Source organism: Schistocerca cancellata, chromosome 2 (assembly GCF_023864275.1).
Source record: "Schistocerca cancellata isolate TAMUIC-IGC-003103 chromosome 2, iqSchCanc2.1, whole genome shotgun sequence".
NCBI lineage: Eukaryota > Metazoa > Arthropoda > Insecta > Orthoptera > Acrididae > Schistocerca > Schistocerca cancellata.
The window spans coordinates 931977888-932000038 of NC_064627.1; the positions used below are offsets into that span (position 1 = coordinate 931977888).

General features: G+C 45.7%; 1 protein-coding gene across 1 annotated transcript in view; it reads left to right on the plus strand.

Annotated features, from left to right (window-relative positions):
* Positions 1–22151, plus strand: part of LOC126162897 (tetraspanin-7-like) — a 169932-nt gene that overhangs the window by 109449 nt on the left and 38332 nt on the right. The window contains exon 3 of the mRNA XM_049919705.1: positions 3108–3278. Within this exon, the coding sequence (XP_049775662.1) occupies positions 3108–3278 (171 nt within the window). The remainder of the gene's footprint in view (positions 1–3107; positions 3279–22151) is intronic.

Genomic DNA, 22151 nt, shown 5'->3' on the forward strand with positions numbered 1-22151 from the left:
TATGCTTCCACTGGCTCAAACACACTTGCAAATTTATCTAGTACTTTTCTCGCAAAAACATGGCCACAAAATTGCAGAAATAATGTCTACAATACAAGACTGTATAACACAGTGTCTCGACATTTTCCAACATATAAAGTGGCTCATATCAATAAGAAGTTTACAAGTGTACGTTTGTTGTACGTGCCTATGTAAAGTAACTCTTCCTTCTTTCAAATCCGTCTATTAGCATCCGCAGCAACGAAAATACTGCAACATAGTTGTTAATAAAACTCAAATGTGCAGAAACATACACAAAACAAATGCGAATACGTGTAATCTTCAAGTTTCGTTATTACTACAAACTAGACAAGCAGCGTCGTCCCAAAATCACGTGACCAACCCGTTTAGATGTTGAGAACATGCGCAATAGGCTATGATCACTCCATATATATATATATTCTGTAGAAGTGCCACATGAGAATGTAGTAGCAGTTGCGCACCATCTACAGTTTTCCAAAGTGACAAGAGTGTGCTTTTAGAGGGATGACTAGTGTCTTGTTCGATGAGTTTGCTGCCAAACCGCCGACTTTATAACCCTACCACTACTATTAAAATTTAGTATGCTGTTGCCTAAATAACAGAAAACTCTGACTCTATGTTGCCGCGTTTACTATACACCAACAGAACAAATAGTCCTGTCACGGGAAAAGTCACGTATAACCCTCTTACTAAAATTTAGTTTAGTTTCCAAATAAATTACACTATGGAAGGGTAGTCCTGTTAATAGGAAAAGCTGATCAGTAGAGATACCCTTTTTACAGGATTTGACCGTATGTTGTGTTTAATGGATAAGTAAACCAGACTATTCAATTCTTTTCCTAAGATCTTACCCAGAGGTTAGAAAGAAACACAGTATCAATAATATTATACTGAAGCTAGGACAGCTGAGTTCCAAGTTCATTTAGTGGTTTAAAACATGTACTAACGGTCGCCAGCCTATCCAGGCAATGAAACAGTGAAGTATTAGAAAAGCAGAAGCTTGAATTTTGCCTACTTTCTTGCTACAGTTTAAGTTGCTTATTCAAATAAATATTACTCCACATAAACAATGTTGGACTACACCATTATACATTACGTTTTTAAAAGAGAAAAAACCCAGTAGACAACTTCAAGAAAGCTAAAAAAATTTGACCACAGGGGACCTTTAGAAAAGCATTTTCTATAGTCAACAAATTTAAATACTAAATACCTAGATACTAAAGCACACACTTTTTATACTGAACAGTTCACTTCAAGAAAACCCCTTTCTTACTGGAATTTATTTTGAGAAGCTGTTATTCTTTGAATAACTCTGTATAGTCATTTAACATATTCTAGTAACTTGTCTTTACTCTGACTGAATTTTTCGTAAGCAAACTTTTACTATAACACTTTGCAAAATTAAGGAAATTTATTCATTATTTACACAGAAAAAACAATTTAAATGGTGCCCTTTATGTTAAATTGGCACTTCTTAAGTCTGTAAAACAGGATACTCGGATTAATTTATGGCTTTTCAGATCATGATGCCCAGTTTCTTACATTTGATATAGTGCAGTCTGATTAAACTAATAACAGGAAGCGGGAAACTATACGAATAATAAATGAAACAGGAATTGAAGATATAAAAAACTGTTTGAGGAATACAGACTGGAAAGATGTATACAATTCACCCAAGATAAATGAAAAATATGTTTCTCTAATATGGTCATAGGTCACATTGAAAACTGCTGCCCTAAGAAAGTAATCAAAGCAAATAGATTAAATGTTTCAAAACCTTGGATTACAAATGGAATAAACGTATCTTGCAAAACAAAAAGAAGACGGTACTTAACATCAAGGGAAAACGATGACTACACAGCTAAATCACATTACAAATGATTTTGTAAAATTCTAAACAAAGTAATCAGAACCTCAAAATGTATTTATTTTCAAGAAAAAATAATTGCCTCTAATAACAATATAAAAACTACATGGAATATAGTGAAAAGTGAAACAGAGAAAACTAATCAGGCAAATGAGGAAATTATGTTAAATGTAAATAATGAGTTGATTACAGAGACTTCCAAAACTGCAAACACTTTCAACAACTTTTTCCTTTCAGTAGCAGACAACTTATTTTTGCATAGTTCCTCAGAAGACAGCTTAAAATATTTAAAAAATGCATTTCTGCAGAAGTTTGTCAAAATTCAACTATATCATACCTCACCGAAAGAGATTTCTAATATTATTAGCTCTCTTAAAAACAAATGTTTCAGTGGTTATGAGGAAATCAGCACTACCACAATTAAATATTGCTCCTCAGAACTTTGTGACAACTGAGTTACTTATGTAATGAATCCCTACACAGTGGTACTTTTCCAGATAGGCTTAAATATGCTATTGTCAAACTATTATACAAAAAAGGAGACAAATCATCAGTGGAAAAATTCCATCCCATTTGATTATTGGCAATATTTTCGAAAGTGTTTGAAAGAGTTATGTACAATAAATTTTATAAACACTTGGTACAGAAAAATATTCACATTCACTATTAGTTTAGATTTCGGAAAGGATTTTCAACTGATCAAGCTACATTCACTTTTACAGACGATATATTAGAATTAATAAATCAAAAGTTATTACCACTTGGAATATTCTGTGCTCTGGCTAAAGCTTTTGGTTGTGTTAAGCATGATATCCTTACATAACAGTTAAAATATTATGGGGTAACAGGAGTAGCAGGTTTATGGTTCTCATGCTATCTTTTTAATAGAAAACAGTGTGTGTCTGTATCAGGCTTACAACATACACAGTTGATACACACAAATATTTTTAAATACAAAAGTCATCAGAAATTTATTTAACGTAATAAACAATTTACATAGTATTTTACATACATTACTCACATACACTGCAAAGAACTTCAAACTCCAGTATAGCACACTTTACTTTACATCTACAGAAAATATAATGGTAATATGCGAAAGTTTTAAAGCAAGAAAAAAAGTTATAACAATTTAAATGAACCTTAAACAAATAGTGTTATGAATGTGGAGTCGGCAGCCGCACTCTGTTTGACGGGCTCCCCCGTGCTGTGTCGGCAGTACGGCGCGTTCCTGCTGGTGATCTTCATCCTGGAGGTGGGCGCGGCCGTCTCCATCTACGCGTACCGCGGGCACCTGCAGGCGGGCTTCGACCGCGGCCTCACACAGGCGCTCCACAGCTACGACACCGACCCCGAGAAGAAGGAGTGCTTCGACCTCATGCAGTCCACGGTAAGTGCGCCGTCTGTTTGGTGCTGCTGGGGCACCACCGACTTCTCGTCCAGCGTGGTCACAACTAGAAGACATTCCTTTTGTTGCTTCGTTTCTGTAACGTGTTCCAGCTTATTACTCCTTGGTTTTGCCGTTTTGTGCAAGAGTTAATCGTAACATTTTTAATTATGAAATCGAAAATCTGAAGGTACATAATTAATTCGGTGAAATTAAAAGTAAGATCGGTATCATTAAGAATGCAATTTGAATTCCACTGTTAAATGCAGAGGAGAGAAGGGATAGGTGGAAAGAGTACACTGAAGGCCTGTATGAGAGAGGCGGACTTGTCCGATGACTTGATAGAAAAAGAAACAGGAGTCGATATAGAAGAGGTAGGAGATACAATATTAGAATCACAATTCAAAAGAGCTTTGGAAGACTTAAGATCTAATAAGGCAGAAGGTGACGTTCTTTTGAGAAACAGCACTGACCTTTCATTTTAAAGCTGAAGGACTTGAGTAGGAGGAAACTGTTCTGTAGGGTTGAGAGGTGTGGGGTAGAAAAATGTAGGGGTCCGGTAGGTAGGACACTATAGAGATGAGCATAGGCTTTCAGTGGCTAGTGGGAATACAGAAGGTGGGGAGAAGTTTTGATGGGTGGACAAGGCAGTGTTAACAAGAGGAAAGTTACAGGGAAAGACGGAGAGGGAAAAGGTGAGGGCAGCCCATATGTGGAGTGGGATAGTTGGGGAAGAGTTGTAGTTGGTAGAAGGGATAAATATCGGGGAAGGGGGGCGGGGGATTTCATTGTCTGGGAGAAACAGTCGGTTCAAGACGCCTTGGGATAGGATATGGAGCATGTGTAGGTGAGACGTTGGGATTTGTTTGTAGAGACGTGGCAGCATACTGCAATTAGTGATTAGAGAGGAAATAATAGGGTTATTGTAATATAGGTTGCTGATAGTGTAGCATAGCGGAAATGTTCGATGTTGGTGCGAAGGGATGGGGATATGATGAGATGTTACACCCCATTTTTTTTTCCTTTATTGATTTTCGATTCCCCCCCCCCTCCTGGGGGGGGTGGGCTGACAGCAGCTTAATACTCTGCTCTACAGCCGAGAGAAAACTTAACAATGCTGAGAGAACAAACAATACATAAAAAGGCGATAAAACGGTGACTTTGTTAAAAACAGTAAAATGGCGGAAAGCGGCGGAACGTAAAATACAAAAAAGACAGCGTTGACGATGCGGAGGAAGACACACACGAAGGAGACATGCACAATTAAAAAACACGGCGACAGTTTGGTTTCTGTTCGCATGAGATAAAAACACAACTAGCGACTGTATGGTGGACGCACAAAACTGAGCACCCACTTAAACCAGCACAGTGGAGGCGACACAGCGGCAGATGGGTGGGTGGGGGTGGGGATGTGTTGGGGGGGGGGGGCCCGGACCGATGAAGGGGAAAAAGGGGGGGGGGATACAAACCACCGACTATAACTTCTTTTTAAATAGCGGTTTACCAACTTTACTGAGCATAAGTCTCCTATGAACGCAATTAAAAATTTAGTCTACAGTTGTTTTTATTAATACTACATATTGTACTCGTTATGGCGATAATGTTAAACCAAATTTTAATGCTCACTTTCTAAAATAATTATAGGAATACAAATATGGTTTCTACTTGAAATAAATTTATGAAGAATAGTCTCGTTACAGCAGTAGTTATTAAGGCTGCGGGCAGACGGCACCAGCGAAAATTTTTTGCAACATTTAATATTGTACATATTGCTCAACGGTGATGTAGATATCGCTGACCAGAGTGATTGATGGGCATTTTCATCAGCGAGAAATTCATTCACAAGGGTGACCACACATGGATTGCAATGCCTTACATCTATAGTTCTGAGCGTCAGCAGTATTCCTGTGATCTGTACCAGATAAAGAAAAATGAAAGTCTATTGTATGTTTAAGCAGATTTGTTTATACACTGTTCAGCCACGTTAATGTCAGAAGTCTGACCACCATTTGCAGCGCGGACCGCTGCGAGACGTGCAGAAAGAGAATTAACGAAGTTCTGGAAGGCACCGACAGGCATGTGGAGCCATGCCGACCAGCTGCGCTAGGTTTCGCGCTTGAGGGTCTATGGCGCGAATAGTTCGTTCGAGGAGGTTCCACAGATTCTACCGACTTTAAATCCGTTAAGTTTGTTGGCCAGGGGAGTACAGTAAACTAATAGTGGTGCTCATCGAACCACGCACGTACACTGCGAGCTGTGTATACGTTGCATTGTCCTGCTGGTAGATGCCATCATGTCCAGAAAAAACAAATTGTATGGAGGGCTGAAAATGGTCCCCAACGATAGATACATACGTGTGATGATTCATTGTGCCTTCCAAGATGAGGAGATCACCTAGGGAATACTGCCACGAAAACATTACCCAGACAGTAACGCTCCCTTTTCCGTCCTGGACCCTTCCGACGATCGAACCGCCACTCAGTGGACATCCGGTTCCGATACTGGTTTGGGAATTCCAGCCTTCGTTGCCGATGAACTGCTGTCAGCATGGATGCATGAACTAGGTGCCTGCTGTAGAGGCCGATACGCAGCAATCTTCGCTGAATGGTCGTTGTGGAACGCCGTTGATAGCCACTTGGTTCACCTGGGTGGTCATTTGTTCAACAGTTGCACGTCCATTCGCTCGTACACATCTCCGCCGCCATCGTTCACGCCTGTCACCTATGGCCCCTTGTGCATCACAGTTGCCTCGTCGCCGGTTCTGGACAGCCCATTTTCCCGTGCTCAAATACTTAAGGGGAGGTTTACTATTTTTGGCCCGAAAAAAGCATGTTCTTTGAGAATTTTTTTCTCGGGACATATTATACACTCCTGGAAATGGAAAAAAGAACACATTGACACCGGTGTGTCAGACCCACCTTACTTGCTCCGGAGACTGCGAGAGGGCTGTACAAGCAATGATCACACGCACGGCACAGCGGACACACCAGGAACCGCGGTGTTGGCCGTCGAATGGCGCTAGCTGCGCAGCATTTGTGCACCGCCGCCGTCAGTGTCAGCCAGTTTGCCGTGGCATACGGAGCTCCATCGCAGTCTTTAACACTGGTAGCATGCCGCGACAGCGTGGACGTGAACCGTATGTGCAGTTGACGGACTTTGAGCGAGGGCGTACAGTGGGCATGCGGGAGGCCGGGTGGACGTACCGCCGAATTGCTCAACACGTGGGGCGTGAGGTCTCCACAGTACATCGATGTTGCCGCCAGTGGTCGGCGGAAGGTGCACGTGCCCGTCGACCTGGGACCGGACCGCAGCGACGCACGGATGCACGCCAAGACCGTAGGATCCTACGCAGTGCCGTAGGGGACCGCACCGCCACTTCCCAGCAAATTAGGGACACTGTTGCTCCTGGGGTATCGGCGAGGACCATTCGCAACCGTCTCCATGAAGCTGGGCTACGGTCCCGCACACCGTTAGGCCGTCTTTCGCTCACGCCCCAACATCGTGCAGCCCGCCTCCAGTGGTGTCGCGAGAGGCGTGAATGGAGGGACGAATGGAGACGTGTCGTCTTCAGCGATGAGAGTCGCTTCTGCCTTGGTGCCTATGATGGTCGTATGCGTGTTTGGCGCCGTGCAGGTGAGCGCCACAATCAGGACTGCATACGACCGAGGCACACAGGGCCAACACCCGGCATCATGGTGTGGGGAGCGATCTCCTACACTGGCCGTACACCACTGGTGATCGTCGAGGGGACACTGAATAGTGCACGGTACATCCAAACCGTCATCGAACCTATCGTTCTACCATTCCTAGACCGGCAAGGGAAGTTGCTGTTCCAACAGGACAATGCACGTCCGCATGTATCCCGTGCCATCCAACGTGCTCTAGAAGGTGTAAGTCAACTACCCTGGCCAGCAAGATCTCCGGATCTGTCCCCCATTGAGCATGTTTGGGACTGGATGTAGCGTCGTCTCACGCGGTCTGCACGTCCAGCACGAACGCTGGTCCAACTGAGGCGCCAGGTGGAAATGGCATGGCAAGCCGTTCCACAGGACTACATCCAGCATCTCTACGATCGTCTCCATGGGAGAATAGCAGCCTGCATTGCTGCGAAAGGTGGATATACACTGTACTAGTGCCGACATTGTGCATGCTCTGTTGCCTGTGTCTATGTGCCTGTGGTTCTGTCAGTGTGATCATGTGATGTATCTGACCCCAGGAATGTGTCAATAAAGTTTCCCCTTCCTGGGACAATGAATTCACGGTGTTCTTATTTCAATTTCCAGGAGTGTAGATATCAATGTCAAATTTGGTCAAAATGTTTATTGATATTTACTCTACAAAATGGAATTTTTTTTACCAGAAATGTCGAAGAGCAAAGGCGGAAATGCCGTCGGAACGAAACAAAATTTCGATGTAGACCTCCACGCGCGGTATGTCACAGGTCAGCCAGCTAGTCTGAAATCGCCGGCCTGAGTGGCCGTGCGGTTCTAGGCGCTACAGGCTGGAACCGGGCTACCGCTACGGTCGCATGTTCGAATCCTGCCTCAGGCATGGATGTGTGTAATGTCCTTAGGTTAGTTAGGTTTAATTAGTTCTAAGTTCTAGGGGACTGATGACCTCAGAAGTTAAGTCGCATAGTGCTCAGAGCCATTTGAACCATTTTAGTCTGAAATCAAAATTGAGTTGATTTTAGCGAAGTATATAAGGTTCTTTAGGAGTTGTACCTCGCTTAAGTCATTTGTACCATAGGAAACTAAATGGCGGCCATTTGAAAAAAATAGTGTTTTTTCATCGATTTTTCGACTTAGTCGGCCAAGTAAAAACATTTATAGTTGATTTATCGGAATAAAAATGGTAGAACTCCTAGACAATTTAGTTAGCTTCGTCAGAAACAAAGAATCATGCCAATCGGTTCAGTAGATTTGAAGTTAACATACCGCGGGGTAAAAAAAAAAGTCATTTCAAGAAAAACGCGTTAGAAGTTTTGACTACATATGAAATGCAATATTATGCAGCTTACGTTCAATTTGCTATTCCGGCCCCACAAACTAGTCCTTCCTCTTCCTCAATGAGGGCGTTGTGCTCTATCTGGGCCATCCTGCGCTGCCCCAGAGCCGCTCGTACGGCCGGTGACAAGCGGGTTTCGGCCGCTTGAATCCGGTGGTCGTCCGAATGCTTGGCCAACTGCGTCGAATAGAGTCCCAGAGTGACGTCCACTGTTGTCATGGTCTTCAGAATTGCTGAAAACCCTTCGTTGAAGCTGCTCACTGCCAGGAAATTCGCAATCTCCACAGTCTTCGCACCAGAATGCAAATCCAAACACACGCGTTCAAAGTTTCATTTGAATTTTGTGGGTTTCCTCCCAAGCATCGGAATAATAACTCGTCCTCCGAAAGAAAAAACTGGTGCATGAAAAAGGCCGATTTCAGGTAGGTGCATTTTTTTTGTTCCACCGCGAATAACAAACGTCTCCGTTCCGTATTCGAAAAAACCGTTTGAGGGGCGGATTCTAAACACTTTTATGGATCCAAAAATGCAATTAAAAAAATCAATTTTCTGAACCAAAAGATAGTGAACCTCCCCTTAACCCACGGTGGCATGCGGCCGGTCAACAAACTTAGCCGTTTGGAAATGCGTCCACTCTCGGCCCGAAAGTCAATGATCATTCCATTTTGGACATTAGACAAATCGCTCCGTTTACGTATTACGACGACAGCACTGTTTACCGCGTCCCCCCGACATGTTTTGCATAACCTCCACCTCTAGTGATGCCGCCTGCCACCTGTGAGTGGTTACTGTGACGTCAAACATAAGCGGTGTATGTGTATACAAAGACGATGATTTGCTCAACAGGTGCAGAGGGTTCTGCAATATTTTAAAACCCTGTTTATAGGTTATCCCGAAATTAGAGCGGCCTCTTCGACTGCTGACCCATTGAGAGTCAGGGATTTTGCTGCCACATATCGGGCGGTCTGCTAGCGAGGCAAATGGGAATATTTGGAGCGGATTTCCATTTTCAGCAGTCGCCTTATGACCAAGAGAAACTTACTGAAAACCTTGGTCAGAAGCAGAGGTTGTCCCGGTCAAAAAGAGTTCCTAGACAGTATAAAACTGCAATAACTCATCTGCATGCTAAGTCAAGTTAGCGATTTGCTCTGCGTGTGCAGAATACCTACGACGCCCTGGGAAGGAGAAGGTTTTCGTGTCTTTTGGTATGTGTTCATTCTCCACCCGAAAGAGTGTAGCGGGCTGTTCGAGATCCGGCCCATTAACGAGTCCCTGTTCCGTTCAGCCAGTTGTCAATCAAGCTAACGGTGGAGCAGGCTGGGGAGCTCAGTGGGAGGGGCTTAACAGTTCTGGCATTCTCCTCACAACCAACGGAAATATCCCAAAAACCGTGGTCGGAACCGAGGGGTCAGGGCCACATGAATATAGGTCTGAAACATTATCTTCCGTTCATATTATTTGAGCCACAATTTAAATAGTTCAGATGGCTCTGAGCACTATAGGTCTTAACATCTGAGGTCATCAGCCCCCTAGAACGTAGAACTACTTAAACCTAACTAAGGACATCACACACATCCATGCCCGAGGCAGGATTCGAACCTGCAGCCGTAGCGGTCGCGCGGTTCCAGACTGAAGCGCCTAGAACTGGTCGGCCACAGCGGTCGGCAGCCACAATTTAAAATGTTGTGTATGTATAAAGTATATATACATTTGTAGGTGTATATTGTTCTACTGAATAGAGTGTTGTGATGACTTTACTCTCTGCGACAGGACACTCTTTAGACTGGCTGCGAGCAGATTGTCTGTAAATTGCGACGTTTGTGCGAGGTAATGATTGTCTGTTGACACAAACATATCAACAGATTGCGACTAGGCCTGACAATAGGTACTGGGTGCCAGTTTTACAGTTAACAGTTTTTACAATAGGGCTACGCACAGCCTGTGCGGCTGGCACCACGCCCTTCCTCGCGTCAAACGGCGTCTGCCACAACATATCCGCCCCAACGTGTTGCGTGCACCGTCTGATACGGCCAGCGCACGGCATGTCTGCGAAAATAGCTTTCCCAGAAGTCCAGCTATAATCTGTAATATTGTTCTCGGTGGCATTGGTGGTTTCTAAACCACAACTTTAGTCACTACTACTTCAGTACTACGTACAGAGAGAGCAAAATAAAACTCTCCCGGAAAATACAAGCGCGTGCACACACAGAGACATACAGACAGATACACGCTCAGACACACACAAACACACACACACACACACACACACACACACACAGTCGTTCAAACATACACACATCCAACATACTAACGCACCACGAAGGGATTATGGTAATGGCATGGAAATCGGTAATTCGATGATTTATTCAAGAGAAAGAGCTTCAAAAAAATTTCTGTAAAATCTTATGGGACTTAACTGCTAAGGCCATCAGTCTCTAAGCTTACACAGTACTTAACTTAAATTTTCCTAAGGACAAACACACACATCAATGCCCGAGGGAGGGCTCGAACCTCCGCCGGGACCAGCCGCACAAAAGAGCTTCACGAACTGAGCAAGTCAATAGCGCGTTGGACCACCTCTGGACCTTATGCAAGCAGTTATTCGGCTTGGCATTCATTGACTGTGTTATTGGATGTCCTCCTTAGGGATATCGTGCAAATTATGTCCAATTGGCACGTTAGGTCTTTAAAACCCCGAGCTGGTTGGAAGGCCCTGCCCATAACGCTCCCAAAGCTCTGAACTGGTGAGAGATACGGCGACCTTGCTGTCCGGGATAGGGTCTGGCAAGCACGAAGACAAGCAATAGAAACTCTCACTTTGCGCGGGTGGCCATTATCTTGCTGAAATGTAAGCCCAGGATGGCCTGCCATGAAGGACAATAAAACGGACTACAGATGTGGGATCCCAATTGGTAATAAGTGGGAGGGGCTTCACAGTTCTGGCATTCTCCTCACAACTAAAGGAAACTTCCCAAAAACCGTGGTCGGAATCGAGGGATCATGAGCATATGAATTCAGTCCTACCGAGGGGTTGACGTACTGCTGTGCTGTAAGGCTGCCGCGGATGACAACCAAAGGGGCCATGATATGAAATGAAATGCCACCCCAAACCATCACTCATGGCTGTCTGGCCATCTGGCGGGTGACAGTCAGATTGGTATCGCACTGTTGTCCGGGCTGTCTCCAGACACGACTTCCCCTCGTAATCTCATTGTGTGGAGTAGAACTGCCTTCAGTGATGGGTCCCGGTACGAACTGAGCCACGACGACTATCGAAGACGTGTCTGGACACGCCCCAGACAGCAACTGGATACCAATCTGACTGTCGTCAGCAATGTGAACCGACAACTAGCAATGATGATATGAGGTGCCATTTCTTTTCATAGCAGGACTCTTTGGTCGTCATTCAGTGGCACCCTTACAGTACAGCGGGACGTTCACTCTATTCTACGTCCAGATTTGTCGCCCTTCATGTCTAACCTACACTACTGCCCATTAAAATTGCTACACCACGAAGATGACATGCTACAGACGCGAAATTCAACCGACAGGAAGAAGATGCTGTCATATGCAAATGATTAGCTATTCACAGCATTCACACAAGGTTGGCGCCGGTGGCGACACCTACATCGTGCTGACATGGGGAAAGTTTCCAACCGATTTCTCATACACAAACAGTAGTTGACCGGCGTTGCCTGGTCAAACGTTGTTGTGAAGCCTCGTGTAAGGAAGAGAAATGCGTACCATCACGTTTCCGACATTGATAAAGGTCGGATTGTAGCTTATCGCGATTGCGGTTTATCGTATCGCGACATTGCTGCTCGCGATGGTCGAGATCCAATGACTGCTAGCAGAATATGGAATCGGTGGGTTCAGGAGGGTAATACGGAACGCCGTGCTGGATCCCAACGGCCTCGTATCACTAGCAGTCGAGATGACAGGCATCTCATCCGTATGGCTGTAACGGATCGTGCAGCCACGTCTCGAACCCGGAGTCAAGACATGGGGATGTTTGCGAGATAACAACCATCTGCACGACACAGTTCGACGACGTTTGCAGCAGCATGGACTGTCAGCTCGGAGACCATGGCTGCATCACTCAACGACGAACCTGGGTGCACGAATGGCAAAACGTCATTTTTTCGGGTGAATCCAGGTTCTGTTTACAGCATCATGATGGTCGCATACGTGTGCTGGTCAGGGCAGCAGTCGAACATTTTCTGTATCCAGAAAGTCCCGTACAGGACCTGCAACATGCGGTCGTGCATTATCCGGCTGAAATGTAGGGTTTCGCAGGGATGGAATGAAGGGTAGAACAACGGGTCGTAACACATCTGAAATGTAACGTCCACTGTTCGAAGTGCCGTCAATGCGAACAAGAGGTCACCGAGACGTGTAACCACTTTGCACCCCATACCATCACGCCGGGTGACATGCCAGTATGGCGATGACGAATACACGCTTCCAATGTGCGTTCACCGCGATGTCGCCAAACACGGATACGACCATCATGATGCTGTAAACAGAACCTGGATTCATCCGGAAAAATGACGTTTTGCCATTCGTGCACCCAGATTCGTCGTCGAGTACACCATCGCAGGCGCTCATGTCTGTGATGCAGTGTCAAGGGTATCCGCAGCCATGGTCTCCGAGCTGATAGTCCATGCTGCAGCAAACCTCGTCGAACTGTTCGTGCAGATGGTTGTTGTCTTGCAAACGTCCCTATCTATTGACTCAGGGATCGAGACGTGGGTGCACGATCCGTTACAGCTATGCGGATAAGATGCCTGTCATCTCGACTGCTAGTGATACGAGGCCGTTGGGATCCAGCACGGCGTTCCGTATTACCCTCCTGAATCCACCGATTCCATATTCAGCTAACAGTCATTGGATCTTGACCAACGCGAGCAGCAATAAACCGCAATCGCGATAGGCTACAATCTGACCTTTATCAAAGTCGGAAACGTGATGGTACGCATTTCTCCTCCCTACACGAGGCATCGGAACACCGTTTCACCAGACAACGCCGGTCAACTGATGTTTGTGTATGAGAAATCGATTGGAAACTTTCCTCATGTCAGTACGTTGTAGGTGTCGCCACCGGAGCCAACCTTGTGCGAATGCACTGAAAAGCTAATCATTTGCATATCACAGCATCTTCTTCCTATCGGTTAAATTTCTCGTCTGTAGCACGTCATCTTCGTGGCGTAGCAATTTTAATGGCCAGTAGTGTAGATTATGCAGCGGCTTTCAAAGTATTGTTGGGGATATTATGGTGTATAATGAGACATATTCTGTGAGTTTTTGACACCCTTCCTAGCCGAGTCAGTGCATGCATGCATCAAGGCAACGGGGTGCAATGTAATACTGACAACTGGGCTCATACTGTCTAGTTCTTTGTAAATTTCACTCGATTTAGTTATCACTCCAATAGCGTAAAATGCCGTCTCAACTCGTGAAGTTTCATTTCATTCCCTCTTTTCTTTCTGGATGTTTCACTTGTTTTATCGAGCAGTGTATTATGAACAGTAACGGTCCTGTAACGCTCCCTACTTCTACGTCTGTTCTGTATGCCCGTCTATTTCTCCACTGAGTGCCAGCCTTTCAGTAAAGGTGCGTCCACACGATGCCTTTTTTGTGTTCAACTTTACGCATGCGCATGAACTTCCAACAGCGCAATTACGCATGCGCATTTGTGAACACGTAATTTCCTGGAAGTGGAGGCCTGGAGGCCGTGCTTAAAGCGCATTGCTTCCGGGGGATCTTTGCGCTTTTTAGCAGACCACAGGCAGCGGGGACCCATGTGTGTTTGACTTTTTAGTGTGTTGAGGTTATGCCGTAAAGCGATTTATGTTCAATAATGGGGGGGGGGGGGGTTGGGTTGTTTGGGGAAGGAGACCAGACAGCGAGGTCATCGGTCTCATCGGATTAGGGAAGGATGGGGAAGGGAGTCGGCCGTGCCCTTTGAGAAGAACCATCCCGGCATTTGCCTGGAGTGATTTAGGGAAATCACGGCAAACCTAGCTGGCCGAAGTGGCCGTGCGGTTAAAGGCGCTGCAGTCTGGAACCGCAAGACCGCTTCGGTCGCAGGTTCGAATCCTGCCTTGGGCATGGATGTTTGTGATGTCCTTAGGTTAGTTAGGTTTAACTAGTTCTAAGTTCTAGGGGACTAATGACCTCAGCAGTTGAGTCCCATAGTGCTCAGAGCCATTTGAACCATTTGAACGGAAAACCTAAATCAGGATGGCCAATAATGTCTGTTTAGTCTAAAGAAAGCACGCTTAAATTTATAGATGATTTCATATAACGGAAAGTCTATGGAACGCCGCTTCTAAAGATTACTTGAATAAAAATTTGAGATGTGATGCATTGAGCGTTAAGTATTAGATCAAAAGTTTCAGATCATATTACCATAAAGAACAAGAAACCCCAAGGTTCGAAGCAGTAAATCAACGAAGAGAAAGCCAGACCTTAAGAAAAGTGTAGTACATGAAAACTGTGGACGAATATTCAAGCCGGCCGTGGTGACCGAGCGGTTCTAGGCTTTTCAGTCCGGAACGGCGCGACTGCTACGGTCGCAGGTTCGAATCCTGCCTCGGGCATGGATGTGTGTGATGTCCTTAGGATAGTTAGGTTTAAGTAGTTCTAAGTTATAGGGGACTGATGACCTCAGATGTCAAGCCCCGTAGTGAGTGCTCAGAGCCATTTGAACGAATATTCATGCTGTGGCTGCCCGTCATCTGAACAAAAGAAATCTGAGGTACGCGCAGCACCTCAACAAACTACTAGAAATAGAAACGAATGACACCGACGATGCAAAAAATACAAAACTGGAAAACACAAACTCCCTTCCAGTGGAATCTGGGGTTTACGAAATCCCCAAGCTTGTCGAGTCTGAGGATCTCAATTTACATATTATCTTTCATGATTAAAGTCACGTAACCAACATTTTTTATAAAATAAAATAAAAATGACGCATTGAAAAGTAATTAGCCGTGCGGGATTAGCCTAGCGGTCTTTGGCGCTGTAGTCGTGGACTGTGCGGCTGGTCCCTGCGGAGGTTCGAGTCCTCCCTCGGGCATGGGTTTTTTTTTAATAGAGATGGGGCCCCTCCACGCCCGCACCAACGTGGTGACCAAACCAAAAGTTCTACTGTCACCTCCGTCAATATGTTAGTTATCTAGTAAGTGGATCACAGGATGCTGGGCTGTGATGTTGTCCGTGCGTCTGGGTAAGGCTACGCATTAACATGGTCCATCAGGTGATAGATAGTGGACGAAACGCAAGTGAGGGTAGCGATTTGAAGAGCAGAGGGAAAAAACTGCCATGGCTCGTGCCGTGGGAAAAAAACCTCTGCGACAGTGGGATGGGTAGTAAGAGCAGTAGTGGCTTACTAGCTGCGATAGCTCATGCAAGGTTGGATTTGTTAGTACAGGTATCATGCATCATTACCGTGACAAGCGATGGCGATGTGTCCCAGTTGCTGCAGCTGCTACATTCCTGGAACAATCAAGATCGTTATACAGTAGTGGGAGATCGGCCATAGATCATCTCACTGTGTGGGGGATGTGTGGAGCTTGTTTGCATGCAGTGTACGGTACGGCTTCCCTGTGTGGTGCCAGTTATTCGGCAGTGTATTTCAGCTGGATATCCAGTAAATGCGTCTGATTAACAGGGGCTCGCCTGTGCCGTTATGTTTGCGTATGCTTGGCCATAGATGCTATGTCCTTGCAAGTACGTCTTTTGGTCTTTTATGTTTCCACCTATGGTTGTGGTCGTAGTTCCCCAGATTCAGAATAAACGGGTTCTGCGAATGTCTGGAGTTTCTGTATAGTCTTGTGGTGAGTTTGTGGATTACCTCCGTGAGAGTCTCAAGTCGGTATTCCCGGTGTAGGTCCGCGATGCGTGTGTATCGTGGAGCATTGCTTATGATTTTGAGTACTTTGTTTTGTATGAGCTGCAGACGGCGCAGGCGTGTAGGCGCAGCGTATCCCCAGACGGGAGCTGCGTACGTCATCAGAGTTCGGATAAGTGTCATGTACATGGACCTCGACACCCTTCTGTTCAGTGTGCTACGCCTGTTGAGCATAGGATAGAGCTGTTTGAGCCTCGCGCTAGCTCGGTTGGTCATGTGTTGTATGTGGTCCCCCCAGAGTAATTTCCGGTCCAGCCAGACACCGAGGTATTTGACTTTCTCGCGGAAACGTATTGGACGTGCATGTAGAGTTATTGGTCTGCAGTAGCGGTCTTTGCGCAGTTGCTTCGGTCTTTTAGTGAACAGAACGGCTTCGCACTTGTCGACGTTTACTCTAACACGCCATTTCTCCAACCAAGGCTCGGCCACTCTGAGTGCAGTCTGTAGGCGTGACGTAATGTTTGATGGTTTCCAGTCTTACGCAAGGATGGCTGTGTCATCCGCGTAGATTGGCATCGTTGTGTTGTGTGTGGTTGGGAGATCGTTTATGTAGAGGTTAAACAGTAGGGGCCCTAGGATGCTTCCCTGGGGTACTCCCGCGTGTATACCGTGTCGTGTTGATTGTTTTCCCTGCACGTCAGTGTTGAAACTCCCGTCTGTGAGGTATGAGTGTATTAGACGCAGCAACCCGTCGGGGAACCCCGCGTCGCTGAGTTTGCGGATGAGGCCGTTGTGCCATAGACGGTCGAAAGCCTTTTCGATGTCCAGGAACACTGCCCCTGTAGCTTTGTTTATGTTTAAGCCATGTGTTATATGTTCAACGACCCGTAGGAGTTGTTGTGTTGTGGAGTGGTGATTCCTGAAGCCGAATTGCTCCGGTCTCAGGATGTCATTTGTTATGCAGTGCCTAGTGATGCGTTTGATAATCACCTTCTCAACAATCTTACTGAGCGAGCTCAGAAGGCTGATGGGTCGATAATTTTGTGGGAGGCTGTGGTCTTTCCCCGGCTTCCTGAACATCAGGACCTTGGCCGTCTTCCAAAAGGCGGGGAAGTGTTGATGTTTCAGTATGGCATTCGTTATGTGTGTCAGGTACTCAGTTGCTTTATCCGTGAACTCCTGGAGGACACGGTTTTGAATGCCATCATGACCAGGGGCTTTCCTAGCAGCGGAATGCATTATAGCCCAGGAGACTTCGGCTGTGCTAGCATGTCGAATGTCGTCGCGCGATGGTTGGGCTAGAATGCGTGTAACCTCTTGGTCAGTAGCAAGTGTGAACGCTGGATCTGGTGGTACCAGGTTCGGTGTGAATGACGCTGCGAGTGTTCGGGCCATTAGTTCTGCTTTCTCTTCCGCTGAGTATGCAGGTCCTTCAGGCCCTTGAAGCGTTGGGGTTTATATTTTCTCCCTGGTGAAGTGTCGGGCTAGTTGCCACACGTCAGGTCGTGTGGTGTCCAGCCCTTCGAGTTTTTGGTTCCACTGTTGTGTTCGTGTGTGTTTGTCCATAGTATAATTTAGGTTAAGTAGTGTGTAAACTTAGGGACTGATGACCTTAGCAGTTAAGTCCCATAAGACTTCACACACATTTGAACGTTTTTGAAAAGTAGTTAACCTTTAGATAGTGACGAACGACCTTCCTTAAATATTTCTCATATTCAGGAATAATCACTGAAATTCTTTGTTTTGGGATACGAAATAAATTGTTCAGACTGGTATATGTATAAGCTGCCGGTTACTAGCTAACGAAATGTTCTTGTGAGCCTTATCGCTGCAGTTTCTCAAGCAGAATATGTAAAATCTCGCTGTTACCTCCTTCTTAAATTTGCAGACAAAACGTCGTCACTTTGTATTTTTCGTACCTCTGTTATTTAGATACTTCTTTACCTACAGTCGCTTTTGCGTTTTCTTTTTCCTTCACCTTTTCAACGCAGCACAAGCTCCCAAGCAAAGAAGGGAATCCACTGCGTACTGCTTGCGCAATGAGGCAACGTGTGGACACGAGAACGCCTAAGCGTGCATGCGCTCTTTCCACAAATCTTCGTGCGTGCCATTTTATTCCCGCGCGTCTGCGATGGCGCATAGGGAAGGAGGCATCGTGCAGACATACCTTAATAGACGCACGCAGCTGGTGCAGAGCAGAGTGGGCTTGCAGCGCAGTGTGTGCGACGCGAGCCGTGTGGCTGCGTTATCTGCTGAGCAAACAAAGCGGCGAGGGGCGCAGCTGTCACCAGGGAACCTCAAACACCTGCCGCCGCGTCAGAGCCTCCAGCAGTGTGGGCTGGGCGAGCAGAAGGGAAGGGAATTGTGACCGTGTGAGACCCTATTCTCCTTTGGTTCTCGTGGAGTCGCCACAGGAAGTCTCCTGCCGAGAGAGTACTCTCCAGCGGAAATTTGTTGTAAGTTCTATGGGACCAAACTGCTGAGGTCATCGGTCCCTAGACTTACACACTACTTAATCTAACTTAAACTAACTTAGCATAAGAGCAACACACACACCCATGCCCAAGGGAGGACTCAAACCTCGCGCTATTCGTCCACGAGACTCAGAGGGCCATAGCCACGGGTTCCCAGGTAGATGCCGTGTTTCTTGACTTCCGCAAGGCGTTCGATACACTTCCCCACAGTCGTTTAATGAACAAAGTAAGAGCATGTGGACTATCAGACCAGTTGTGTGATTGGATTGAAGAGTTCCTAGATAACAGAACGCAGCATGTCATTCTCAACGGAGAGGCGTCTTTCGAAGTAAGAGTGATTTTAGGTGTGCCGCAGGGGAGTGTCGTAGGACCGTTGCTATTCACAATATACATAAATGACCTTGTGGACGACATCGGAAGATCACTGAGACTCTTTGCGGATGATGCTGTGGTATATCGAGAGGTTGTAACAATGGAAAATTGTAGTGAAATGCAGGAGGATCTGCAGCGAATTGACGCATGGTGCAGGGAATGGCAATTGAATCTCAATGTAGACAAGTGTATTGTGCTGCGAATACATAGAAAGAAAGATCCCTTATCTTTTAGCTACAATATAGCAGGTCAGCAACTGGAAGCAGTTAATTCCATAAATCATCTGGGAGTACGCATTAGGAGTGATTTAAAATGGAATGATCATATAAAGTTGATCGTCGGTAAAGCAGATGCCAGACTGAGATTCATTGGAAGAATCCTAAGGAAATGCAATCCGAAAACAAAGGAAGTAGGTTACAGTACGCTTGTTCGCCCACTGCTTGAATACTGCTCAGCAGTGTGGGATCCGCACCAGATAGGGTTGATAGAAGAGATAGAGGAGATCCAACGGAGAGCAGCGCGCTTCGTTACAGGATCATTTAGTAATCGCGAAAGCGTTACGGGGATGATAGATAAACTCCAGTGGGAGACTCTGCAGGAGAGACGCTCAGTAGCTCGGTACGGGCTTTTGTTGAAGTTTCGAGAACATACCTTCACCGAGGAGTCAAGCAGTATATAGCTCCGTCCGACGTGTGGATGTGGATAAAATAGAGAGATTAGAGCCCACACAGAGGCATACCGACAATCCTTCTTTCCACGGACAATACGAGACTGGAATAGAAGGGAGAACCGATAGAGGTACTCAAGGTACCCTCCGCCACACACCGTCAGGTGGCCTGCGGAGTATGGATGTAGCTGTAGATGTAGATGTAGACGAGGGGAGCCGCGCGAACCGTGGCAAGGCGCAAGAGCGCACGGGTGCCCTGCGCAGCCTCCAGCTTTGGCCCCTCACTCATACGGGCTGATTCTGACATTAAAAAGAAAAAAACTCGAAACGACTTAGATTTCGCTGAGACAAGTAATCTACTGTAAGATACATGGGGCCGCAAATGTCGGGAAATACCCCAGAAGTGAATGACAAGTGTTGAACATGTGACGCCACCAGATGACGTACCTCGCCGCACTTACAGCGACTGGGCTTGCCGACATACTCGTCGGTAGGGGGCAGTGCTACACGTCGTTCCACCAGGCTACTCTGCATTCGAACACCTTTTAAATGTGATCTGAAGTCAAAAAATTACTGTCCTCGCTGCAACCAAGCAAAAGCAGTTGTTATATTGTGTTTCTTTCCTTTTGTCCCTTCTTTTTTTGTTTACAGACTTTATTTAGTAAAGAACAGGTAGATCATTTACTGGTAGCGGTGCAGTTCGGAAGCTTATACTTATTTACTTGTGACGCAATACGGTAGCGTTTTATTGTACTGTACTTTGCAGCCATCCAGAGGAGACCGCAAAACCGCTAAATAAAATAATAACTCTTACTTCAGTATAAACACATACGAGGGGCGTTTGAAAAGTCCGAGAGATGGCACCACCGATATGTATAGAGGTCATGTTTTGATAGTAGCAACTTCGGAAAGAACGCACACCAAGTTCCAGCCATATTGGTCTATTTCTTTGTGTTTGGCATTCGTGTGAATCAAGGAAGTCGAGTGATTGTCAAAAAATGGACGAAAAAGAATTTCGTGCAGTGATTAAACTTTACTTTATGAAACGCAAAACACCCCAGGAGACTAAAGAGGAGCTTGATAAAGATTATGGCGACTCTGCACCTTCGATTAGAACAGTTTATAAGTGGTTTCAAAATTTTTGAAGTGGCCATATGGGCACAAGTGATGCTGAATTTTCTGGACGCCCTGTGTAGGTCACGACTCCAGAAATGATTGATAAAATCCATGATATGGTGATGGATGACAGAAGAGGTAAGGTGCGTGAGATTGATAGTGCTGTGGGCATCTCGAATGAACGGGTACATAATATTTTGCATTAGCATTTGGACATGAGAAAGCTGTCCGCAAGATGGGTTCCGCGATTGCTCACGCTTGACCAAAAACGGACTCGTGTGAAGTGTTTCAAGGATGGTTTCCAGCTGTTCAGGATTAATCCGCAGGACTTTAAGCGTCGTTTCGTCACTGTTGATGAAACATGGATACATTACTATACTCCTGACCCCCAAACAACAATCTAAACAATGGGTTACCAAGGGAGAATCTGCCCCAAAAAAGGCGAAGACCATTCCTTCGGCCGGAAAGCTTATGGCGACTGTCTTTTGGTATTCGCAAGGGATAATCCTTATCGACTATCTGGAAAAGGGTTAAATTATTACAGGTGCATATTATTCATCGTTACTGAACCGTTTGAAAACCGAGCTGCTAGAAAAACGCCGGCGATTGGACCGCAAAAAAAACCCTTTTCCATCACGACAATGCACCAGTGCACCCCTCAGCAGTTGTGGTCACAAAATTAATGGAAATAGGATTCCAACTCGTTTAACATCCCCCCTATTCTCCAGACATGGCTCCCTCAGACTACTAATTGTTCCCCAATTTGAAGAAATCGCTGGCGGGGCAAAATTTTATTCAAACGAGAAGGTGATTGCAGCAACTAATAGCTGTTTTGCAGACTTCGACAATTCCTATTATTCGGAAGGGATCAACAAATTAGAACAGCGTTGGACGAAGTCCAAAAGGAGACTATGTCGATAAATAAAAATGTTAACCCCAAACACGTAAGTAGTGTTTATTTTTGCACGGACTTTTCAAACGCCCCTCGTATCTGTCTAATGCAGTGCAGAAGGGTATTGCCTGAAAGACTCGAACCCTGAGCCCCATGTGCTCAAGTCGCACAAGTAGGCCCGGAGCCACACCGATGTAAGTACTTGACTTGGGTTGGGGCGGTCAGATGTACCAGATCGACAGACTTCGCCGCTGTACGCATAGCGATGTACGTCATCTGGTAAGGTCACATGTTCAACTTTTGTCGTCCACTTTCGGGGTGTTTCCCGACATTTGGGGCCCCATGAGTCCTATATTAAATTACTTCTTTCAGCTTCATCTACGTCGCTTCAGGGGTTTTTAAACGTTAATAAGATTCACCCTGAATGTTATCTTGCATTTATCGTGAAAAGTACCAATCGACTGGAGAAAACGGCAGGCGTCCTACAAGTCAT